Below are 23,887 nucleotides of genomic sequence, written 5' to 3'. Positions count from 1 at the left end.
CAATGTAAGGGAAACAAGCGACCCTGTTTAAAATGTTTTGGGTGAAAAGCTCATTGGCTTTAGTAGACTGTCTGCCTGGACACAAAGCAAAGCAAAGCAAAGTTTGTTGTTTACCCAGGGTGTTGGACTAAGTGCGAAACTTATTTACAGCCAGACCCTGCATGGAAGCCTTGCTCAAGGGCTATTCAGCGGTGATTCATGATTGATGTGATGAATTGGGGAATCGAACTAGGGACCTTCCGGTATCAAGGCCGCCCCTCTAACCACTAGGCCACCGCTGCCACTACACACTGCCCATTCCAACATGAAATGTTATGTAAGAGAAGAAGAGTAATACTACTGTGCCAGTAGGAGACTCAATTTACTCAATTTAGTCTCCTACGAGAGAATCCATCGGTCATCAAATTATTAGGAATGTGACAAAAACTAAAAAAATCTCCATGAATTCAACTCAAGGCTTCATGGGGTGTGTAATTGATAGAAAATAAGTCATTTTTTGGGTGAACTACTCCTTTAAGCTTTTTTTATTTAAAAGGTGCTCTCAAGGGTGACTCACGTTTCGATGTCAACTACATCTTCCTCAGAGTCATTGATGCCATGATGACTCAGAGGAAAATGTAGTTGACATCGAAACGACCGTTGACTCTTTCACACGCACGGACCTCGATCACCAGTATGAATACGCCGTCCCCGTCACAGCCGGGCGTGACACTGCATTTCTGAGTTCAACAGGGTCTGGCATCCATTTCTTTCCCAATGACAGGGGGAGTCAGTGGGTGACGCCAGTGATTTGTCACAGGCCATGTGGACCTACAAATCACAATAGGCTCCTGACAGCTTTTGCGACATGTCATGGAATGTGTTGAAACAGCGCAAATGTGAGCGGTGTACATGTGTGCAGTTATGCTCACGCATGCGCACACACACACACACACACACACACACACACACACAATTCTGCTGACTGCACATTTTGTGTGAGCTATAGAGTCATCTATAGCATCTGGTCTGAGAAAACATTAGGATTTGAATTATTTGGGATTTTAAAGCCGATCGATCTACACAGGACAACTTAGTGCCAGGGTCTTTTTAAAACAGGGTACAGTCGGTGCCTGGATTTTTAACCATTTTTTAACCTTTTTCAAATAGTCGAAAATAGTCAAAAATACATATTTTAGAAAAAAAGTACACAAGAGCCGAGATACAGGCTTTTGAAGTCATAAGTTAACCAGGAAGTGGATTGGAGTCTAAATATTCGAAAAATGATATCTCCTGGTGCTGGGAAAAAAAAAAAATAAATAAAAAAAAATAAAAAAAAATATAATTTTTTTATAATTTTTTTCTCAAAAACGGTCATAACCGTTTTTGGCACACAATGCATGGCTTCTCAAAAACGGTCCGGACCGTTTTTGGCATTCAATGTGTTAAATATCCGTAACAGCTGCGACTATCGAATATTTTGTTAGCGATTATTCTCTGTATTATACCTGTCTTATACTTCATCACACAACGATGTTGCGCACAAATTGCAAAAATAGCAGATCTACAAGCTCAAAAGGTGTTACATAGCGACACTCTTCTGTTGAGAAATTTAGACCCTGGTGTTGGGTTTGGGTAGGACACCTCCTGGTTGTCAAGTAGCCCCGCCTGATATGAAGCTCATGAGCCCTAGTGCCGAGTGGGGGTTCCCTCTGGCACAGGGCTGTCACGAATCACGATCATCACATTTCACTTGATGATTAATTGTCAATTAAATAATTGCAATCAACGATTTTATTGTGTTTTTGGCTTTGAACATTGGAACATATAAATCAAAATTACATTTCTGTTTGACTTAAAAGTCAGACAAACATTGCACAGGGCAGATATGACCAAATACTTAAACATACAAATAAATGACAAATTTACTTGGTAAAGTTTATTTGTTAAAGATTATTTTGTGGAAATAGACGATCTACTACAAGGTCACAATGCGTTGTTTTTTCTAAAGGTTTGAAAATGTATGAATATTTTTCAGCATGGAAACGATTATGAAAAAATAATTGTCTCAAATAATTGGGATTATGTAATAATGTTTGGTCTAGACTCCCACACTGGGAATTCCCAGGTATAACAGTTGCAATTACCTCTAGAGATTAGATTCAGTACTTCTACCATCGGAAGGGGACATAAAACACACACAAAAAAATCATGTGAACATTTTTAAATAGGCTAAAATGTGTTCTTGAGTGTCTTGTATTTTAGGCCAAAACTAGGCCTTTTACTGTTGTTTTTTCTCTTCTGTTTGTACCCTTTTAGTAATGTTTACATGTGCTCTTTTTTTTGTAATGTTGCTTGTTTTCTGTATGGGGACTACGGATGGAAATTAGCATTCTTGCTAAATCCGGTGTATTTACACAACATTTTATGTGTGGTGTTCATTAATATGCGCTGTCCCGTCCAAATAAACATATATAAATAAAATTATTAATTAATTAAATAATTAACACGTTTTAATATAGATCTGCTATTTTTTTATCCTGAAAAGTTACAGTTTTGGACGATATACACAGTACATAGTTTCTGTATATCATCTGTATATCAATGCAAAACATTTCCATTGATGCAATGGCTTAGTCGGGTTAAGTCCTATTTCATACTTTGTCATACAACAGTGTCCTGCCGAAATAGTGAAAATAGCTGATCTACAAACTTACAACGTGTCACAATGGGACGTGTTGTGAACTTGTAGATCTGCGATTCAGTTATTTTTGAAAATCATTTACTTCAATTATTATTTTCTATAATCACTGAAATTCATTAGTTTGATTAACTGTTGCACCCAAAGCAGATAAACAGAACATGATGTGCACACACTATTATTAACCAATATTCATTCATGTGCAAACATGCACATTAGACCCACTACAATTCCCAGGCATGGCTACGGCTACAGTATGTGAACGAGGCAACACAGATAGCCACACATACAACTAGAAAAAGTGCTCCTCGGAGCACAGGTCTCCGCCAGGTCAGGTACGTTATTGTGGCCTCCTGGTGGCACTATAATAGGCCAATGTGAAAAGGGTGCCATTTATTCTTAGGCCTTTCACGGCAATCGAACACTGCATTCATGATTTGATGCATTTTGTTCCAAAAATGTGTTATGCTAAATTAGACCTGCTGGTGGCGCTATAACAGGCCAATGTGAAAAGGGTGGCATTTCTTCCTTGGCCTAGTGGGAATGTGCGTGTGAAATTTCATGGAAATCGCAAGCTGCGTGCATAGTTTGAGGCATTTCGTTCAAAACGGACCAATCATGCAAACTTTGGAAGCCAACCTTAGCTAATCAGGATGGAATATGGGAAATCTGATCCGTGTCGATCACATGACTATAGAGATACTGTGTACCGATTTGCATGACGTTTGGATAAAATCTGTAGGAGTAATATAAAAAAATGGGTTTTGCAAATCGGCCTCCTGGTGGCGCTATAACAGGCCCATGTGATTTTTTTTTTTGGAAAAAGTTCTGAATTGGCATCCAGGGAGTGTGTGTGCACAGTTTCGCAGCGACCGGGCCGACAGTGCCTGAGATTAGCTGGTCGCACACAGACAGGACACACGGACGGACACACGGATGGACGGACAGGGGGTAAAACATACTCTCTCGCCATGCCTTTCGGCCTGGCGGAGACAATAAAATAAAAAAACACGCTCACACAATCACTTCTGGCATGCAACAAAATTGGCAAGTACAGTTTGTATAGAGAACAGCAGATGTCATAGTTGCAAGGCAGATGGTTTCCAAAGTGTGATGACACGTGTTTGGCAAATCAATCATCTTACTCAGCAATGTCAAAACGAACATACTGTACCAAAGTATCAGTATTTATATTTAGAGCTGCAACTATAGATTATTTTCTTAGCGATTATTCTATCGATAATTCTTTCGGTCAATTGAATAATCTTGAAGTGTGTGTTTTTAAATATATGCAATGGTCACCGAGTTATGGTTTTGTGGTGTGACTATTGTCATGGCAGTGTGTGTCCTGTTTGGTGAGGATTGGAGCAATGGTGTGCGTGTGCCTGAGGCTGCCGGGGGCCCCTGACGTGGCCCCTGACACGACCCCTGGTGTGCGTGTGACTATTGTCATAGCAGACCTCTGAACAGTGTTTGTGTCAAGTTTAGTGCAGATTGGAGCAACACTGTGCCTGTGGCCCCCAGACATGGCCCCTGGGGGCCACACGTGGCCCCTGGTGTAGACTATTGTCATGGCAGTCCCCTAAACAGTGTTTGGTAAGGATTGGAGCAACGGTGAGCCTGTGGCACCCAGGGGACCCCGGGGACCCCTGATGTGGCCCCTGGTGTGACTTGTCATGGCACACATTTTTCAAGTCATACAATCAGAATGGGCAACCAAGACTGGTGCACTCCCCAGAGCGTCCTTTTTTTAATTGTTTTTATTGGTGCTGCTGCCAACCAGACAGATCATCTGATTTGAACTGAACTGAAGAATGCACCGTGTTGCACAACAGTCCCTGTGGAGCCTGATGTGAATCAGAATGTATTGCTTTTATCAGCTTTAATGTCACATCACAGGTCTACAGAAGTAAAAATGTGGGTGAAATTCACCTTCGTGCATAGTTCCCAACGTATCGTATTTCCATAGAAAAAAACGAAAGGGAAGAAGAAGAGGACGGGGGGGGGGGGGGGGGGGGTCAAGGGATTATCTACATATTTACACATGGTACCTGAGATAAGATATAAAGGTGCGTGAGCATAGCAGCAGTTGTACACTGTGCATGATACACCCATGGACGCTAGTTAAGGTGCAAAATATCAGCGCGTGTCGACCGCATAATCCACATAGTAGACTGACACTGGTAGAATCCACACGTAGGTCCATGAGGAAGAGCAAAGAAAAAAAAGTCAAGTCACTTGTCCCTGGTATAATCTACAGGTAGGTCCAAGGAAGAGCTAAGTCCAAGTCATTTGTTCCTGGTAAAAATAAAAAGACTAGGATGTGGTTACTTGTTTAAGGGAAAGTGCTGCTTATTTACATTCTCGATGCCAAATAGACAAGTCAAAATCTCAACGCACACCTGTATTAAATATATAAATAGCTGATCTGCAAGCTCAACATGCGTTGCACTTGCATTGCCACCCATTGTGAGCTTGTAGATGTAGACCTTCTCCTATTGGCCCCTAAGGTACAGTGGTTAAAATGTATATTTTAGTGTATATAATTTGCCTCTGTATTAGGAAATGTTCAATACACAAAGTTCTAATATAGTGAATAAAAAAAAGAACCACTGAACAATCCTGTTGTTGTGGTGGTAGGATTTTCTGATTTGAGGAATTGAATCCCAAAGGCTTCAACCCCAGATTTGTGCAACTCAAGACAGTTCATTCATAGGGCAAAACATTGTTGTCGGTTCAAAACATTCTAGTGACCTACTGCCAACTTGACATTTTGTTGGAATGCCCATTAGGGCAGTTGTTATTGCTCTGATAGCCTTTGCCTCTCAGTGATATTTTGTTCCATAAGTAAAAAACAGTCCCTTTTCAAGGATATAAACCAAGAACCTGATAGGAGCATAAAATAAAATAACTCCCATAAAGTGTATGACCTTTTGATAATCAAAGTGATGTGTAGGGAGGGACAGGCAGGCAGGCAGGCAGGCAGGCAGGCAGGCAGACAGGCAGACAGACAGACAGACAGACAGATGTCATCGTCCACAGTTAATGTTTAAGCCTTTGGCGCCACTCTGTGGATAGGTAGGGTAGTGGCAACCTGCAATAGGTGCATACATGATGGTGGCCTCAGTGAATCCGGTGCTTTGATCCTCATCTAGACCCTGGTAATTTTTCAGCTTTTTACAGATTATTAAAGTACAGAATGTAACCTTTCATATATTTGTAGAAATATGCTTATATTTAAATGTTGTTCTACCTGAAATCTAGAAACAGGCAGTTGCGCAAACACAGCAGCAAGATTTGTGGTGTAGTGACAGGGGAAGGGCGTCCAGATTAATTAAAACTGCTTTAAACTATTGATCATATGTGTGTTCCTGCACTATCTGCCCTGTGTTGATATTGGTAGATAGAATGTACATACAAACACAGCAACTGCCTTTAAATAAATGTGAAGAATTGCTACTTTTAAGTTTTCCACCAAGTTATCCTTCCTTAGTAGCCTAGATATAATGATTTAACAACAAATGCACAATGTTTGTTTCTGGTCTAGTTTTAAATGTTATTGTTATCTTTACATTGCTCTACACCCTCTGTTCACATTCTTTGTTATTTTTAATCATTCATACATACATTTCTTAGTTTTACTTCACACTTGTAAATGTATGTTTCCCATGCCAATAAAGCCCCTTTGAATTGAATTGAATCAAATTGACATATTATTATGTGACAGCTGGACATAAACCAAGACATAATGTCCCTAGGGAGGAATAAAGTAACCTAGAACCTTGATGTCTTAGGGGAAGCCAAGGCAAAACTATATTAAAATAATAAATAATAAAAGTATAAACTCCAAAACAACTCTTAGTCTAATCCAGGGATGACTACTGTCCTGCTTATAAGTAATCGTTTTAAATATAGTTTTGCTCTTGTTAAGATGAATTAAGAAATGCATTAAATTAAGGAATATTGGATCATGAATGTGACAAAACCTAAACATAAATCTCTATGAATTCAAGGCTTAATGGGGTGAGTAATTGATATAGAACAATTAAAAAGAATAAGAGAAGTTCAAATTTATTTTTATATAATTGATAACAATGCACATCCCCAGTCACATCTTGGCTAACTCAAAAAACAAGAGCATAGTGAGTGATTACATAAAAACAGTAAGTTTTAAAACAGTATTAAAAAAAAATAAAAAACCACAACATGCTACAAGTACTCTAAGTAAATATGTAAGCATGATAACTATAATCGGACAGTGATTCTGTTTCCGTGGAATCTATGTTTCTGTGGATTGTATTGCCCTTGAAGGGTTCAATGTTAATGCATTAACTCTGTATCTTATGCTCTGCTGTAGATGTTAGTGATCTCAGATTCTGTGTCATGCTTAATAATCTGTAGTATCACAGGAGCAGAGTCACACACAATGGTTAATCCTGAGCTGAAGTGTCTAACTGAAATACAGTACATTCCTAAATGGCCATGTCCAGTCCAGGTGGGGAGCACTTAAGACAAGTCCATCCGTGGACCTGTCTTCCTCCTGCGTGGCACTCCACCATTCTCCTTGTAGGATGTGAGAAGGGCCTGGGTTAGACACTTGCTGATCCTGATCAAAAACGACACAAACACACTCGGTTTCAGACTAACAGACAATGCTTGCATGAGCAAAACAACTGAAACAACGGAATATAAACAAGTCATATCTGTCTGACTGTAGCTGAAACTCACCCATAGACGAACTGAAATGTAGCTCGGCAGATGACAATGGTGTGAACCATGTACGTTGATCTGCAAAACTTTCGCTTCGAAGGCACTTTCTTGGAGGACTGAGTCATTTCTGAATCATTCATACACGTCTTTAGAATTCCTAGAAGAAGCATGTCTCTGTGGTCTTTTGGCAACGACGCCTTGTCCATTCTGGTCTCGTAGATCAATTCGGGAGACAATTTTTTACTGCAAGACACGGGCTGCCGTACTGAATTCTCCTTTCGTCTCTGTTGGCATTTGCAATCGAATTTTCTTATCTTTTCCATTTCTGCCAGGCGATTGGTGTCCACTGCTATATTATCAACTGCTGGACCTTTCTTCTTCTGGCGTAGTGTTCCCCCATTCTCCTTGTAGGACTGGACAAGGGCTTGGAGAAGTGTTTTGCTGATGCTGAACAAAAAAGACAAACACACTTTCAGAGTCACTAACAGCAAACACAGCAATATACTGTACACACAGGTATGTACAGTAGTCTGTACGCTTCACAGTACATAATTATGGTGGAACGGCTGGTCTATATTCACTGAAGTGCTCAGATCCGGTCTAGAGCCTGCCAGTGCCTTCTGTATCCGGTTTTGTGTTGTTTCCGTATCTGCTACAGTATATCTAGTTATTACTGGTAACCCTAGTGTTAGCACAACGTAAAACACACTTAAGAACATTAAGCAGACGCACAGATTACCTTACAGCCTTCTTGTGATTATTTTTTTTCTAAGAACAAATAATTTTGCACAATGTAACAATGCTCGCATACGGCAGGATATAGCACATCACATGATCGTTTGCGATGATAGAATGAACATGTTATTATAAACACACAAGACATTGGTTATCATATATAGATGACACTCACCCATAGACGAAGCAAAACGTAGCTCGACAGACCACCACGGTGTGAACCATGTACTTTGATTTGTGAAACTCTCTCTTCCTGGACACTTTCTTAGAGGACTGGGTCATTTCTGAATCATTCATACACGTCTTTATAATTCCTAGCAGAAGCATGTCTCTGTGGTCTTTTGACAACGACGCCATGTCCATTCGGGTCTCATAGATCAAGTCTGGAGACAGTTTCTGACTGCAAGACACAGGCTGCCGTTCTGAATTCTCCTTTCGTCTCTGTTCACATTTGCAATCAAAGTTTCTTATCTTTTCCATTTCTGCCAGGTGATCGATGTCCACTGATATTTCGTCTTCTTCGTTTTCCTCCTCGTCAGAAAACTCCAAATCAGACTCATCCAAGACGTGCAAGTTAATCAATAGGGGATGGGAAGCACTCTGCATCTGGGCAACAGGCTCGAAAACCTCAGTTTCACCTGCTGCTTCTGCTTCTTCTCCATCTTCATCTGGTGGCATGGGTGCTGCCCCTGGCTGTGCAGTCTCCTCCACTGCTGGAGGTGTGCCGATTCTCTTTTGGTGTTCTCTCTTTGACCGTCTGGCAAAACGGTCAGTCCCTGAAGGCTTGATGTCACTATGGCCCAGGTGTAAGGACGGTGCCCAGTCTGGATTGCATTCTTTCATTTCATATGCTGGTTGACCTGGGGGAACACGCAACAGAAATAGTGCCGTCAGACATTGTCAAGCTGGCTAAAAAGTCAATAATAATACCTACTGTATACTATATTATCACATGCACAACTTTACATCCCCGCCTTACAGAAAGACAGAAAAGAGAATGAGTGATTGAGTGTGTGTGGTGGAAAAAGTATTCACATTTTTTACTTAAGTAAAAGTATCAATACTACTACAATGTAGAAATACTATGTTACAAGTAAACGTCTGGATCTTTTGAATCTTTTGAAAATAGCAGATGTACAAGCTCATAATGCATTGCATCAAGACACAAAAAAGCTCACATTTGTAGGCCTACCTAAATACAGTACTTGAGTACATGTACTTAGTTACTTTCTACCACTGCAACTTACTGAAAGACATGGAGAGAGACAGAGAGGGAGAGACGAGAACAATCCAGAGAACATAGACCGGATTGCAACATAGACTAGAAACATATATTCACGCGTCATCGTACAGTCTCTGTGGCGCAATTGGTTAGCGCGTTCGGCTGTTAACCGAAAGGTTGGTGGTTCAAGCCCACCCAGGGACGAAGATTTTTTTTTTAAGGGAGAGAGAGAGAGAGACAGAGCGAGAGACACACAGACATAAACATAACATAAAACTCACCAGAATGAAAATGACGGGAACACACTCTTGCATGTTCAGGAACGTTGTTAAACGTGTAGTCGGCTCGACGCACAGCAGACAGCCATGCCACACGCCTTCTCTTCGTTACTTCAGAGACCAGGCTCGACTCACACTGCTTCCATGTGGGAATGCGGTGAAATGTCAGTCCGTTGACTATAGTCCGGGAGTCAAAGGGTGATTTTTGGCTTAACGTGGTTTTGTCGGTTAAAGTTTTTTTCTCAACTGATTCTTGCTGCTGGGGGTCCCCTCTTAAGGATTCAAGAGGGTGCCCAGTGAAATCCCTTGGGCATTTTTTATTATTAACCCCTTAATGCCCAAAACACTAAAAATTCACCCAAAATAGACTTCTATGGTATTTCATGCAAAATACTTGATCTAAATGCTTAAATTTGGTTTCTACAGTGTGTATCCATGTAAGTGGATGTGTACAGTGCATTAGATTTAATATTTATGTATTTTTTAATATTAACCCCTTCCTGCCCAGAACAACATAATCTTTAAACTGTGATATTGTACATGCACAGAAATCAAATCAAATCAAATGCATTAGATCTGCTTTCTACAATAGTGGAACTTGTTTCCTTTTGGATGAATGCACATTAACCCTTTCAGGCCTTCCATCTTGAGCATCCTGCACAAAGATATCTACAGAACATATTCCCCTGGGGGGGGGAAAAGAAAAAAACATTAAAAAAATATATTTATTAATTTTATATATATATATATATATATATATATATATATATATATATATATATATATATATATATATATATATATGCCATTATATATATGCTATATATGTTATATATGCCGTTATATATGCCGTTTTTATTAATATATTATCAATTAATAACACATTAATAGCACATTAATAGCACAAGATAAACACAATTCCTACATGTGTAACTTGTTCCTGCTTTTACCTAAAACTTTTGGTACCCATGAGGCAGGCCCGTCCGTCCGTTCGGGCGGGCCTTGAGTTTATTGGTTCCGACCGGAGACGCCCCGTCCCGGGGCCAGAGCCCGAGGGGGGAGAGACCAGAGACGATGAACGCCGTACACCCGCCGGGCCCAGGATAACACGTAAAGTTTACAAGGCCCACAGGCCCGCCGCCCCCCACAGAGAGAGAGCGACGGGGCAGGACCTGAGTGACGATTGCGGGATTTTGCGATGGCCGCGAACGACCACAACCATGCCTGGGCTTCGGCTAGGCGCACGGACGCCCGTGCGAGTTTGACAAGGCCTTTGGGCCCGAAGCCGGAGGGGAAGGCGGCTCACGACACGGGCGATACCTAGCCCCCCGCGAGGAGGAGCCAGGCGCACCGCGCCACCGCCGACACCCGCCCGGCCGCGGACCGCGGCGAGGGTTTTCGTGCCTCCAGACCCCCGCGTGAGGGTGCCGGTCGTCTTGCGCCGGTCCAAGAATTTCACCTCTAGCGGCTCAATACGAATGCCCCCGGCTGTCCCTCTTAATCATGGCCCCAGTTCAGATAGTAAAACCCACAAAATAGAACCAGGGTCCTATTCCATTATTCCTAGCTGCGGTATTCAGGCGACTCGGGCCTGCTTTGAACACTCTATTTTTTTCAAAGTAAACGCTCCGGACCCCAAGCAGGACACTCAGCTAAGAGCATCGGGGGGGGACACCGGAAGGCAGGGACAGGGACGGACGGTGGCTCGACTGGCGTCGGACCGTCAGCTCGATCCCGAGATCCAACTAGGAGCTTTTTAACTGCAGCAACTTTAAGATACGCTATTGGAGCTGGAATTACCGCGGCTGCTGGCACCAGACTTGCCCTCCAATGGCTCCTCGTCAAAGGATTTAAAGTCCACTCATTCCAATTACAGGGCCTCAACGTGCCGGGAGTGGGTAATTTGCGCGCCTGCTGCCTTCCTTGGATATGGTAGCCGTTTATCAGGCTCCCTCTCCGGAATCGAACCCTGATTCCCTGTTACCCGTGGTCACCATGGTAAGCACGTAGCATACCATCGAAAGTTGATAGGGCAGACACTCGAATGACACGTCGCCGCCGCGGAGGGCAGGCGATCTGCCCGAGTTTATCCAGAGTCACCAAAGCGGACGACGCGGCGCCCGAGAGCGCCGCGCCGTGAGGGTTTTGGATCTGATTAATGCACGCATCCCCGAAGGTCAGCGCCCGTTTGCATGTATTAGCTCTAGAATTACCACAGTTATCCAAGTAACTGAGGAGCGATCAAAGGAACCATAACTGTTTTAATGAGCCTTTCGCAGTTTCACTGTACAAGCCGTTTGTACTTAGACATGCATGGCTTAATCTTTGAGACAAGCATATGCTACTGGCAGGATCAACCAGGTAGGCCTCCTGTTCCGCCGCGGACGTCGCGCCCAGCTGAGGCGCGCGCCGTGGGGTTGCCGGTCCGCGGAGGCCGCCGAGGCCCCCCGTGAGGAGGGCAGCGGTGTCTCCCGGAGGCGCGCACTGCGTCGGTCACCACTTCTTCCTTTGCCCCTTAGCCGGTCAAAAGCATGTTACAGGGGATCGGCGCCCGTGGCCCGTTACGCAGCTGTTTGGACCGCACGCTGGTCCATATATCCGGGCTGGGAAAAGTTGGCGAGACTCCCGGGAGAGAATTTCAAAGGAGGGGGCCATGGCAGAGCCCAGGTCCTTGTGGGCTCCACGAGAACTTCCAGGGTGCCAGGCCGCCCTACCGCGTCCGACCGGAGACCTCTCTCTGGCCTGCCATCGTCCCATCCTCGGCGTCCGCACGCCGGTTCCATATATCCGGGATGGGAAAAGTTGCCGAGACTCCCGGGAGATAATTTCAAAGGAGGGGGCCAGGGCAGAGCCCAGATCCTCGTGGGCTCCACGAGGACCTCCAGGGCGCCCGTCCGCCCGGCCGTGCCCTCTTCCCAGCGGGCTTATGGGAAGAGGCCTCCGATTTCATGGTTCTCTCCCCCCTCGCGGGGAGGGGGGAGAGGGGCCCACGGCCACCACCACCGGGTGCCCCGCTCGGGCCACCCGAGACGGAGCCTCGCCCCGGGCTTCGCGACGGCCAAGCTCCATAGGTACGTTCTGAACAAGTCGGCGCCTCGCCCGGGAGACTTTTTCACAGGAGGGAGGCAGGGACGAGCCATACGCCTCCTGGGCCACGGGGAGGGGACAGGGAGGTACGACACGGAGATCCAGGAGGAGGGGGCCCGCGCCGCCACCCGAGACGGAGCCTCGCGCTGGGCATCGCGACGGTCTGGAGCGAGTCGGCGTCTTGCCCGGGAGACTTTTTCAAAGGAGGGAGGCAGGCACGAGCCAGACGCCTCCTGGGCTACGGGCAGGTGACAGGGAGGTACGACGCGGAGATCCAGGACAAGGGACCCCTCGCGGCGCCGACACTGCCCCAGGACCATGCCCCGGTTCCGGGCATGGTCCATAGCTACCCGCTGGCACCAGTGGCCACTTTCCCCCCACGCAAAATTTCACGCAGGGGAGAGGCCAGAGCCCCAGACCTCACGGGGCCTGCAAACACAGTGCGATTTTCACTTATTTTCCCGGGTTTTTCGGCCGCAGTTTGCCCGGGCAGCCACCCAAGGACCCGGGGGGGGCACGACACGTGCGCACCCCCGGCCCGGATCCAACGAGCCCTCCGCCGGCGCCGGGCGACCCAGGGTCTGGGAGGTACCGCCCGTTTTGTGTGCTATTTCACAATATCACAGTTTAAAGATTAAGTTGTTCTGGGAATGAAGGGGTTAATATTTAAAAGTTTACAAATATTCAATCTAATGCACTGTACACATCCACTTACATGGATACACACTGTAGAAAGCAATTAGATATGGTATTTTGCATGAAATACCATAGAAGTCTATTTTGGGTGATTTTTTTGTGTTTTGGGCATTAAGGGGTTAATAATAAAAAATGCCCAAGGGATTTCACCGGGCACCCTCTTGAATCCTTAAGAGGGGACCCCCAGCAGCAAGAATCAGTTGAGAAAAAAACTTTAACCGACAAAACCACGTTAAGCCCCATGACTCCCGGACTACTATTTTAGCCCCTCTATTCTCACCTCGTCGATGGTGAGACGCCGTGGAACAGTTTTTCATGCAACAATTCCATCCCATTTTGGCTAAATTAAATACTGCTGAAAGAGCACTGGCACTGTGAGATACACACCAACTAGTACTAGAGAAACTCCCAGTGAAATGAATGGATTACGATCTAGTAGCATCCATGGTCGTACTTCATTCTGATAGCCAAGAAGAAAGTAAACACAACAACACACACCCGCGCACGGTTTTTATGTGCGGTGATCGGTAGCCGAAACCAGAGGACAATAGGCAACATTAGCCAACCAAAATGCACATGTAAATGTTGTCTTGATGTGCGTCTCCAGTCTCCACCCCCAAAGGGGTCTAGGCAGGAAACACACAAAAACAGAGCTTTGTTTACAAACTAATTTTAAAAAAAAATCACTCTTCATACAATTTCAATACAAACCACAATTAGCTGGCTGTACAGCCCAAGTACACACCTTGCACGTCATCAAATAACCAGCCAAAGACAAGGAGATACAGATGAACCAAGATCTTCCAGAAATCATCAGTATACAGTTGTGGTAACTCCGCCAGAAGTAAATACCCATCCACTGACAGGAAAGACAACCCACACCTGTAAACAGTGTGACAAACGTTTCAGTATGTTAACTGAACTGAATATACACCACCGTGTCCACACCAGAGAAAAACCTTTCCACTGTAAACAGTGTGACACAAGTTTCAGTGTTTTACTTAACTTAAAGGCACACCAGCGTGTCCACACCAGAGAAAAACCTTATCTCTGCAAACAGTGTGACAAGAGTTTCAGTGCTTTCGATAACTTAAAGAGACCCGTATCCACACTGGAGAAAAACCTTTCCACTGTAAACAGTGCAACAAGAGTTTCGTTCAGTTATGTGACCTAAAGAGGCACCACCGTATACACACTGGAGAAAAGCCTTTTGTCTGTAAACAATGTTACAAGACTTTCAATGTTTTAGGTAACCTAAAGACACACCAGTATGTCCACACTGTAAATGTAAACAGTGTGACTAACCTTTTAGTCACTTAGGTACTCTGAAGAGACACCAGCGTATATCCACACTAGAGAAAAACCTTTCCACTGTAAAGAGTGTGACGAGTATCAGAGTATCAGTCAGTTAGTTCACCTGAAGACACACCAGCATACTATACATGCTGGAGAACCTAGTTAACTTTTTCCTTTCTCTCATTCATCACCGATCGATCCAACATCTCTGTGTGAAGTATCATGTAACATGAAGTAACATGGGTGGGACTCCCGGTCCGTAGTAGCATGTTAAACAACCAGTCGGGAGTTTGGTCTTTTATATTTAGGGTTAGGCATAGTTTTTCCGAGGTTACGTTTAGGAATAAGGTTAGGTTTAGGCATAGTTTACTGAGGTTACGTTTAGGAATACCAGGTGAATACCGCCAGATTTGCCCCAGGGCGACTGTGTTTTGGTATTCTTAGAAGGTTCAGCAAACTTATATAATCATGTAAACAAAAACAACAACCGAAAAGCACAACAAAATAATTTGCCACGATGACTCACTGTTTTCTGGACCATGCAGGACACTGTGTCATTGTTGACTTGTGCACTTGTGACCTAATTTGTTCAACAAAGTAAAATGACTGGAGACATTGATGTGGCTTCTCATCACATAGGCCTATTGTGGTTGTGCAAAATCATAGGACTACTAATGGAGGCACCAGAGTAGCCTAATTTCAACCAATGCTTCAAGGCTCAGACCCAGTGGGAAGACCCCACATTGCTTGACCACCACAGCTATATAAATTTGGTAGATATTATGGCAGATAAAGCCACACTGCTATACAGGGGAATGCAGGAATGGATCCCATGTGGCGAACATCATGTTGTCACTGCTATCTACCAGAATGCATGTTGCAACTGTTCCAACTTTAATTTGGTGTGTTAATGCCTTTCATTCAGTAAGCTGACGTTTACATTTCCTTGACCAAATAATGATGACTTTAATGAATATAAAACTAAACCCTATCTCAGGAGATATTGCTTATGGTGTTGAGTAGGCTTAGCAAGCAAGGTGATTACTGCATAGATGTGATGGGTGAACAATTTTAAATCCTGGTCCTCTGGCATCCAAGAGAAACCATCTGTTTCAGCATGCAATTGTCATTTCAAAATAATTATCTTATGCTTCGTATTGATCATCTCAATCTGTAAAGTAACTTGTAGCTGTTAAATAATTGTAGTGGAGTATAAAGTATCAGAAGATACTCAAAGAGGTGGTGCCATGGTTTTGCACTTTTTCTATGAGGTTGATAGAACTTCATTACTCACTATTTTGAGTTTCTACCTGGAGGCTGAAACCTTGAGGGTCAAACGTGCCAATAGAGAAACAGCGCTTTAGTGACATAGTAAAAACATACCCTCCCCCTCATTATCATAACACAACAGGTGTGGGCATGAGGAGGAGGAGGGACTAGGACAGGTGGGTGGTGCTAAGGTGGTGGAGGAGGTGCTAAGGTGAGAACCAGGTATACTTAATGAACTGGAGGCGTGTCCACATAAAAACATAATTTTAACAATTTCTGTACACTTTTTTGAAAAAAATCTTCCTCCTAGTATAACCATAATACCTGATGATTATGTTTTAGGGGGGGGGGGATCACTGAAAACGGCACCCCGTCTTACTCAAGTAAAGTAAAAAATATGGACAGTGGGTTCCTTGACTGCCTGAGGCCTGTTGATGACGTAATGGCAGCCCATCATAATGGTGCAACTCATCATTCAGCATACATTGTTTACACACACCATTGAAGTTAACTTGTTCTGATGACAACCATATAGATTTGATAAGCTGCTAGAACAACAATTGAAGATTTTATAAAATAATGTGGTTCTTTCTTCTCATCTACTCTCGTCATGATGGCTGCTCTACATCTACAAACTACTTGTGCAGGTGATTTGCATCTGTGTGGCCTGTTGTAAGAACGCTTGTTTTCTATTGTTGTATTGTTTATTGGATCTTGTTTAGTCGATATACCTATTTGTTTTAGCTCATGCTCATTTGATTTAGCTATTTTGTCTCATCTGTTTAAGGAAATAGGTAGCTGATATATTGCACTTTTACCTTAGCGCTAGGTATACTCTTGGTTGCTTGTTTTTGCAGAAAATGCACTAAAGACTTCTGGTGATTAGTAGTTTTTGTTCCCTACCTATGTTGAATACACTTATTGTAAGTCGCTTTGGATAAAAGCGTCTGCTAAATGACTGTAATGTAATGTAATGTAATGTAATGTAATGTGTGCAATACTGCTTGAATAGACCCAAAGACATCTACTACCTGAGTCAATGCTTACATAACAATTGAGTGACAACGACCATAGTCTGCTATGAATAGTTCTGGCGTTAGAATTATATTGTTGTCTGTGGCTGGCAGTAATTAAACTGTTAATTGTACTTTTGGGGCAGCCTTTTCAGTTGACTCTAAAGGCTGAATGTCCTGGTCATGCATTTATTCATCATCTGAATGTCTAAATCATTCCATGCATTCCTGCTTAAGTTGCTTTGTTCTAGTAGTGCAAGGTAACCTATAAGCAACTTTAGATTGTTTACATATCAAGAATGTGTCACCTGTTGATAAGTTACTATAACATTGTTACATCTTAGTACACAAGAGTAACAAACAGTAACAAATAAATAATGAAAAATAGCAGCAATAAAATAAATAAACATAAAATGCAATATGTGCATGTGTACACTACACTTTTGAGGTGGTTTAAGGTGCCATTTGAATGGTACTGTGGCAATATGAACATGGCATATACATACAGTGCAATGAATAGAAAACAAAAACATAAGAAAAGAAAAACAATATCTATACTACTGTAGATAAGTGTATTGATGTATACCATACACAAAAGCTGATACTAAATACCCCCCTTTTTTGCCATATCCCCACTGGTTGCTGCTACTGTTGCCTTTACAGAAGGTTAGAATGTGTAGGCCTACTTGATAACCCATTTAATTTATAAAAAATATATAAATAGTGTTTTGGAATCACATCTCATGTGTTCCATAAGTTAATGAACTGTGTGTGCTGTTTCTTTTATTTTCTTGACTGAAAATACACACGCATGTTTTGAACAGTGGTGTAAAGTACATTTACTCAAGTGCTGTTTATCAAGTACTGTACTACAATTATTTGAAAACTTTAGTTACTCGTTACTTTGTAGATTTTGATTATTATTACAAAACATAGGCCATATACATTTCGGGCATTTGACAATATTTTCAAAATATTTTTATACATTTTATACATTTGAAAACGTGTGAAATGGGACATTCTGCATAATGAGTAGCCTACTTTCTACTTTTGGTCCTACTTTAAGTACAGTTTGATACCAATACTTTTGAACTAAATTTAGAATTCCGGACTTTCACTTGTAAAGTATTTCTACACTGTAATATTGATACTTTTACTTAAGTAAAACATTTGAGTCCCTTTTCCACCACTGGTGGGGTGTACAGTATTTTGAACCAGACCAGACCTACTGGATTATGTGTTGTCAGTTGTCCATGGAAACTTAATTCAGTGATTTATGGGGTGCGTTCGGATATTGCACACCGGAGCGCACTCGCCTATTAGTTTGTATAGATGGGTTTCCGCGCGACGTCATCACAGAGCAGAGTGCGCAATCTGCGCATGCGCGGGGGAGAACGAACCGGAAGTGCCATTCACTCTCTCGTTATTTTCGGGATTTAGATAGGCATAATGCTGCTATTATAGGCATAATAGGCATAATGCTGCTATTATATACAAACAGATCCAACTTTCGACAAATCATTTTTATTGAGTAAAGAAGATATTACAAACTGCATCATTTAATCTACTTTCATTAAACCTGGTGAAGACCATTTATTTTCTGAATGTACAATGCCAGAGCTGCTGCGGGTAATAGCGCCCTCTACAGGCTACTCCCGCCACTGCGCGCGCATCATCCTCTGATGTTTACAAACAGGAAACCCATCTATTGGCCAGTGCGCTCAGTGCTGTATTTCCGAACGCACCCATACACTTCCAGCCAGCAGGTGGCGGCAGCAGCTTTGAGTGGTGACCAGCGTTGCCATGTCTGCGTATTATAAGCGACTTTGGGCTTGGTTTTCTGTTGGTTGTAAAATGTTGGTCGTTGCGGGTTGCGGTTTTGTTGGGCTTGTTGTTTCCAAAGTGTAGATGTTTATTTGGGCTTGTTTCTAAAGTGTTATCTGGGCTTGTTTCCTAATGTTGTTTAAACCAGTGGTTCTCAAACATTTTCACGGCAAGGACCGCCAAATTAATATGTATTTGTCCACACGGACCCCCATCTGAAAATATTTTATGCCAGGGGACCCCAGATATGTGTTGTTAAAATGTTTCAAAAATGTACATTTTTTTTCATTGATTTTTAAATAGCCGTAGCATAGTCTCTACGTTTGGGCTTATTTTCCTAGACCTGGTTGCTTATTTCTCTCACAAAATCTGGCAACACTGGTTGACCCGGAAGTCTATCGTTTTGTTTGTTTACAATTTTTGTATATTCTGGCGCGGTGGGCAAGAAGAACAGCAGAGACCAGCAGCACCGCGTAAAAATGTCGTTTACACGATTTAAAACGTGTAAAATACAATCTCTCAGGGCGTCCACAAGCAACACACTGACGTCGGTCGGAGATGAGATATTCAGGTGTTTGGAAAAAACACGCGATCTGTCAGAACTCGAGCTCAAAGTGTTCGCCAGAGTGTTTGTCAACGAGCGACTCAGTGCGGCCGCAGAGTTCATCTGTAACCTCTACCAGAGAGAGATAGACCAGCTGCACACACAGCTGGACCGACAGCGCCATCTGCTGGACGTGGTTCTGAATCCATACGTCAAACTACACAGAGCAGGTTGGTGGTTAGAGCAGTGGTTCTCAACCTGTGGGTCCATGATTTTGACAATTTAAGGACTTTTAAGACCCTTTTAATAGCCTAGGCCCTAGACCTAAAAAAATAAAGAAAAAAGAAGCAAATAAAAATACCATTACTACGTCAAAAGTAATCAACAAACTATAAAACTGGTCTAAGACTGCCTGGCCAAATTGTTACAAGCTCGCTTGTAGATCGGCTTTTTTCAGAATGTTTAGCTGTGGAATCGAGTCAGACTAAATGTAATGCCTGAACAACTCCTACAATTCCAAGTGCTTGTCAGGATGGGGGGTCCCTAGCTCTGATTCATAGCCTTGAAGGATTACCCCTTAAGGGTATGGGACTTTTGAGCCAATGCGCCCACACCACAGGCTGCGCAGGCTCTCATCTGCAATAAAACAAAAAAAACACTTTGGCTACTCACCAAAACATAGATGGTTTTATGGAGTTGAAAGCCAACTCTACTAAGTGGGAACACTCTGAGCCCCCCACCTCACACCAAAATGTATAATAATCCACCGGAAGGAAAACATGTTTTAGTTACTCCGCTGCGGCCTCTACAGTTCCAAACTGTAGAGGGCGCAGCGGAGTAACACATTATTTTTTGTTAGTTGCACATGGGTGTTGTGCACTGAAAATAACTTGTACAATAGCTATTTTTACCAAAATATTTGGTGTAGACTGTAGAGTGTAAAAAAGGATTAGTATACAACGTTAAGTAAACACAAGCTGTCTGGTGATTATTCTACATAAGGAAACAGTTGAATGACAGTACAACATACACATTATGCAAGTATAAAGAGAGTAAATTCTATATTATATAGAATGTATGTTATACATTGCGGGTTAATAATTAATCATTTATTTATTGGCCATTTTATTCGACTGCAACAATCCCCCCTCCACAGTCTTTGAAAAACACTTATTGTGTTCAGTCTGTCTATCTACAACCCATGTCACATTATAAGTCCTTATTCTATTCCTTCACTCATTCCAGACCAGAAGATTGAGAGTTCTCCTTTGCCAGCCCGGACCATTTCTATTAAACAGGAACCTGAAGACGAGCTAGGCCGTGGTAAGTTTCCAAATTTTCACAATTAAAAAAAATAGTAGATCTACAAGCTCATAACGTAGCGCTATGAGCTTGTATATCTGCTATTTTTGAAAAGCCAAAGTATTAACACATTGATTGCCAAGAACGCATTGATGCGTTCTTTCAAAAGAAGCAAATAAAAATACCATTACTACGTGAAAAGTAATCAACAAACTATAAAACTGGTCTAAGACTGCCTGGCCAAATTGTCAAATAATATAAGAAAGAGGTAACAATTGTTAAAATAGCTGATCTACAAGCTCGCTTGTAGATCGGCTTTTTTCAGAATGTTTAGCTGTGGAATCGAGTCAGACTGAATGTAATGCCTGAACTCCTGCAATTCCAAGTGCTTGTCAGGATGGGGGGTCCCTAGCTCTGATTCATAGCCTTGAAGGATTACCCCTTAAGGGTATGGGACTTTCGAGCCAATGCGCCCACACCACAGGCTGCGCAGGCTCTCATCTGCAATAAAAAAAAAAAAACACTTTGGCTACTCACCAAAACATAGATGGTTTTATGGAATTGAAAGCCAAATCATACGTAGCCTGCGAGTTAGTTCTGGCAGCATACACTCAAGAGAGATTCTATGGGGCTGTTACAGCATCATGCAGACCCATACAGTACGTCATACTCTGACGTGGCAGTCAGCTGTCCAATCGGGCGGGTTATTTAAGCTCACCTTCATCTGTGTTCTGTCTGCTTTGTGTTTCATAGGTGTTGTCATGCAGCGGTTGCGGTTCGGTTGTTTGCTGGTTGTTTGGTTGTTCGGTTGGTTGGTTGTTCGGTTGTTTGCTGGTGATACTTCTACACACTGTTTAAAAATCATGCTCCCTAGCTCAGTAGCTGCTGTTGTTGCTGGTGCTACTGCTACACAATGCTTAAAGTGCATTATTCTGATTCAACAAAAGCTAAGTTGCTGTTGCTGCTAAATGCTGTTGTTGATGTTCAGCTGTGGGCTGCTGGTTCTAATGTGGTATTCGTTCGATTTCTAAAGGCATAGCTACTTTAAATTGTCTCTGGCGAAACGCTTCACAATTCATTCAATAACAACGGTGTGTGTCCCTCCGGGCTATGTGATTTCATCTACGTTGCCATGTCTTATTATAAGCATTGCTGGGCTTACTTTTCTGTAAAGTCGTTGTTATTCTGGTTTGGCTTATTTCTGGGGTATAGTTGCTTAGGATTGCTTCCTAAGGTGGTTATGTCATGGTCCCCGGATTTGTTTCAAAATCTTTCAAATATTCCGCTTGTATCTCAGGATTTGAAATTAGCAGATAATTTACATTTCATGCTAATTTCTCTCTCAACATCTGGCAACTTAAGCATTCCTGCAGGATGAGATCATCCGTTTAGCTGACGGCTGACAGACAGAGAGACGGGTTCAAGGGATATCAGATGTTTTATCGTGAAACTTACGCTGCTACCGTTTACTACCAGAAGCATTAATTGAAAATAATTTTATCAATCTATATAATGTTCTGGTAGCCTATGGCTTCTGGGCGGAATGGATTAAATGATTAATTCTATGGTATAAAGCAGCGAGCTTCGCTTCCGCATTCCGCAATACACGCTGTCGTGTCTGACTATGACGTCACTGGTTGAAATTTTGGTGCAGTCTGGTCAAGATAAAGTCAAATAATTTCAAGTAATTCAGCTAAAGTTTACTTGTTGTCACTTTAGTGATACAGGAGTAGGCAGATTTCACTTGAGTAAAGCAGCAATTATAGCAAGTATCTCCGTTAGGAATTAAAAAGTAAGTCTCAGTTAGTTGGTCTGGTTCATGATTTCAAACAATATTCAATCAATGGATGTTTTTAAATATACTGTAAAGAAACTATAATGGCTCTTGGTGCATCTGAAAATGTTTATGATTAAAGTAGTCTATAGTTGTGCAGATTGGTCATTATATTGTGTTAATCTTTTAATGTTGCAGCCAGTATGAGTAGGGCTGATTTTATCTTCATGTGCTGATGGTGGCTACAGCTATTTTCATTCGATGTAGCTACGTTCTCCGGTATTCTTTTAATTATTATAACTTATATTATCATATTATTATATTATTATTATAACTTCTGAGTAGGCTAAATGGCTTGGATGTTGTCAAATAATTGTAGCCAGTTAATTGCGCTAAGATGTTGTGGAGGTAGGCTGTTAAATATAATGATGAAGTAATTATCTGCAATCATGTAAGTTATATTAGGCTTTATATTGTGCTAGCTCGCAATGCTGGTTAGATGTACTTCTACGTTGCCTATGCTCTTGTATTGCAAAGCTAATTAAGCTAAACTTGCTTTAAAAGCCAGGATAAGTTAAAGGTGATTTACATTTGCTGAATACACCTTGGATAATACATATATATAGATATATAAAACATTTTATAATTAAAGTAGTCTATAGTTGTGCAGACTGGTCATATCATGTTAATCTATTTAATGTTGCAGCTAGTAGGTGTGGGGTTGATTTATTTTCATGTGCCCGATGGTGGTTATAGCTATTTATCATTTGTGTAACCTACGTCTTCTGATATCTACTTTGCAGAGTAGGCTGAATTGCATCGGAGGTTGTCAATTAATTGTAGCAGTTCAATTGCCTCTATTTTGTGGTGGCGGTAAAGTAGGCTGTAGGCTATAATGAAGTGAATTAATTTCAAATCAAGCAAGTAATAATAGGTTATTGTGTTTGCTTGCAGTGCTGGTTCGATGTACTGGTTGCATTCTACTGTTGCCTATGCTCTTGTATTGCTAAGCTATACTTGTTTTAAAGGTCGGGATGAGTAAAAGGTGATTCTCATTTTGCGGCACACATCTTGGATATGAGGATGGTAGGCTGCAGTAACTTTCTTGAGTAATCTTTGAACACTGAAAGGAACCCATCTGTTTCATTTGATTCTTTAGCAAATGGCAGCCCGTTTAAATGGTCATGGTGATATATTGAAGATGGTTATAAACACTGCTAAGTTGGTTTTGTCTTGGAAACAACGTATGTTCCAGTCCCCGGATGTAATGCATACTATGAAAAGCGGTTGACAAGTGATGTTGACATGTTACGTGCGACAAGCTTTCAGAAGTAAGTATTGCAGCAGGATAATCTTGGTTGTCGATGTGACTGGGAACCTAACACTGCTTGTTTAATGGGTTGGCCTAACGGATCATTAAATAGTAGAGTGTGCATTAGGGAAGGAGACATCTTGTT

The 23,887-nt window shown here is 42.3% G+C and overlaps 1 protein-coding gene across 1 annotated transcript; it reads right to left on the bottom strand.

Annotated features, from left to right (window-relative positions):
- Positions 1–6,938: 6,938 nt before the first annotated feature.
- On the bottom strand, positions 6,939–8,470 carry LOC308101806 (uncharacterized protein). Its single transcript, XM_080451289.1, has 3 exons — positions 8,301–8,470; positions 7,409–7,837; positions 6,939–7,286 (listed from the first exon to the last, which is right to left on the bottom strand). The coding sequence occupies exons 1-3, from the start codon at positions 8,450–8,452 to the stop codon at positions 7,187–7,189; spliced, it is 681 nt and encodes a 226-aa protein (XP_080307415.1). The 5' UTR covers positions 8,453–8,470; the 3' UTR covers positions 6,939–7,186.
- Positions 8,471–23,887: the final 15,417 nt, after the last annotated feature.

The sequence above is a fragment of the Gymnoscopelus braueri genome (assembly GCF_963280865.1).
Source record: "Gymnoscopelus braueri genome assembly, chromosome: 15".
Taxonomy (NCBI): Eukaryota; Metazoa; Chordata; class Actinopteri; order Myctophiformes; family Myctophidae; genus Gymnoscopelus; species Gymnoscopelus braueri.
Note: the sequence above shows the minus strand (reverse complement) of the source record. Positions and strands in the feature narration are given on the sequence as shown.

Excerpts from the sequence above, each read along its gene's own strand:
- LOC308101806 (XM_080451289.1), bottom strand. The coding sequence starts at position 8,452 with ATGCTTCTGCTAGGAATTATAAAGACGTGTATGAATGATTCAGAAATG. Across the intron at positions 7,838-8,300 it reads ACGTTTTGCTTCGTCTATGG|CATCAGCAAAACACTTCTCC; the intron begins GTGAGTGTCATC and ends TTTTTTGTTCAG. Across the intron at positions 7,287-7,408 it reads ACATTTCAGTTCGTCTATGG|GATCAGCAAGTGTCTAACCC; the intron begins GTGAGTTTCAGC and ends GTTTTTGATCAG.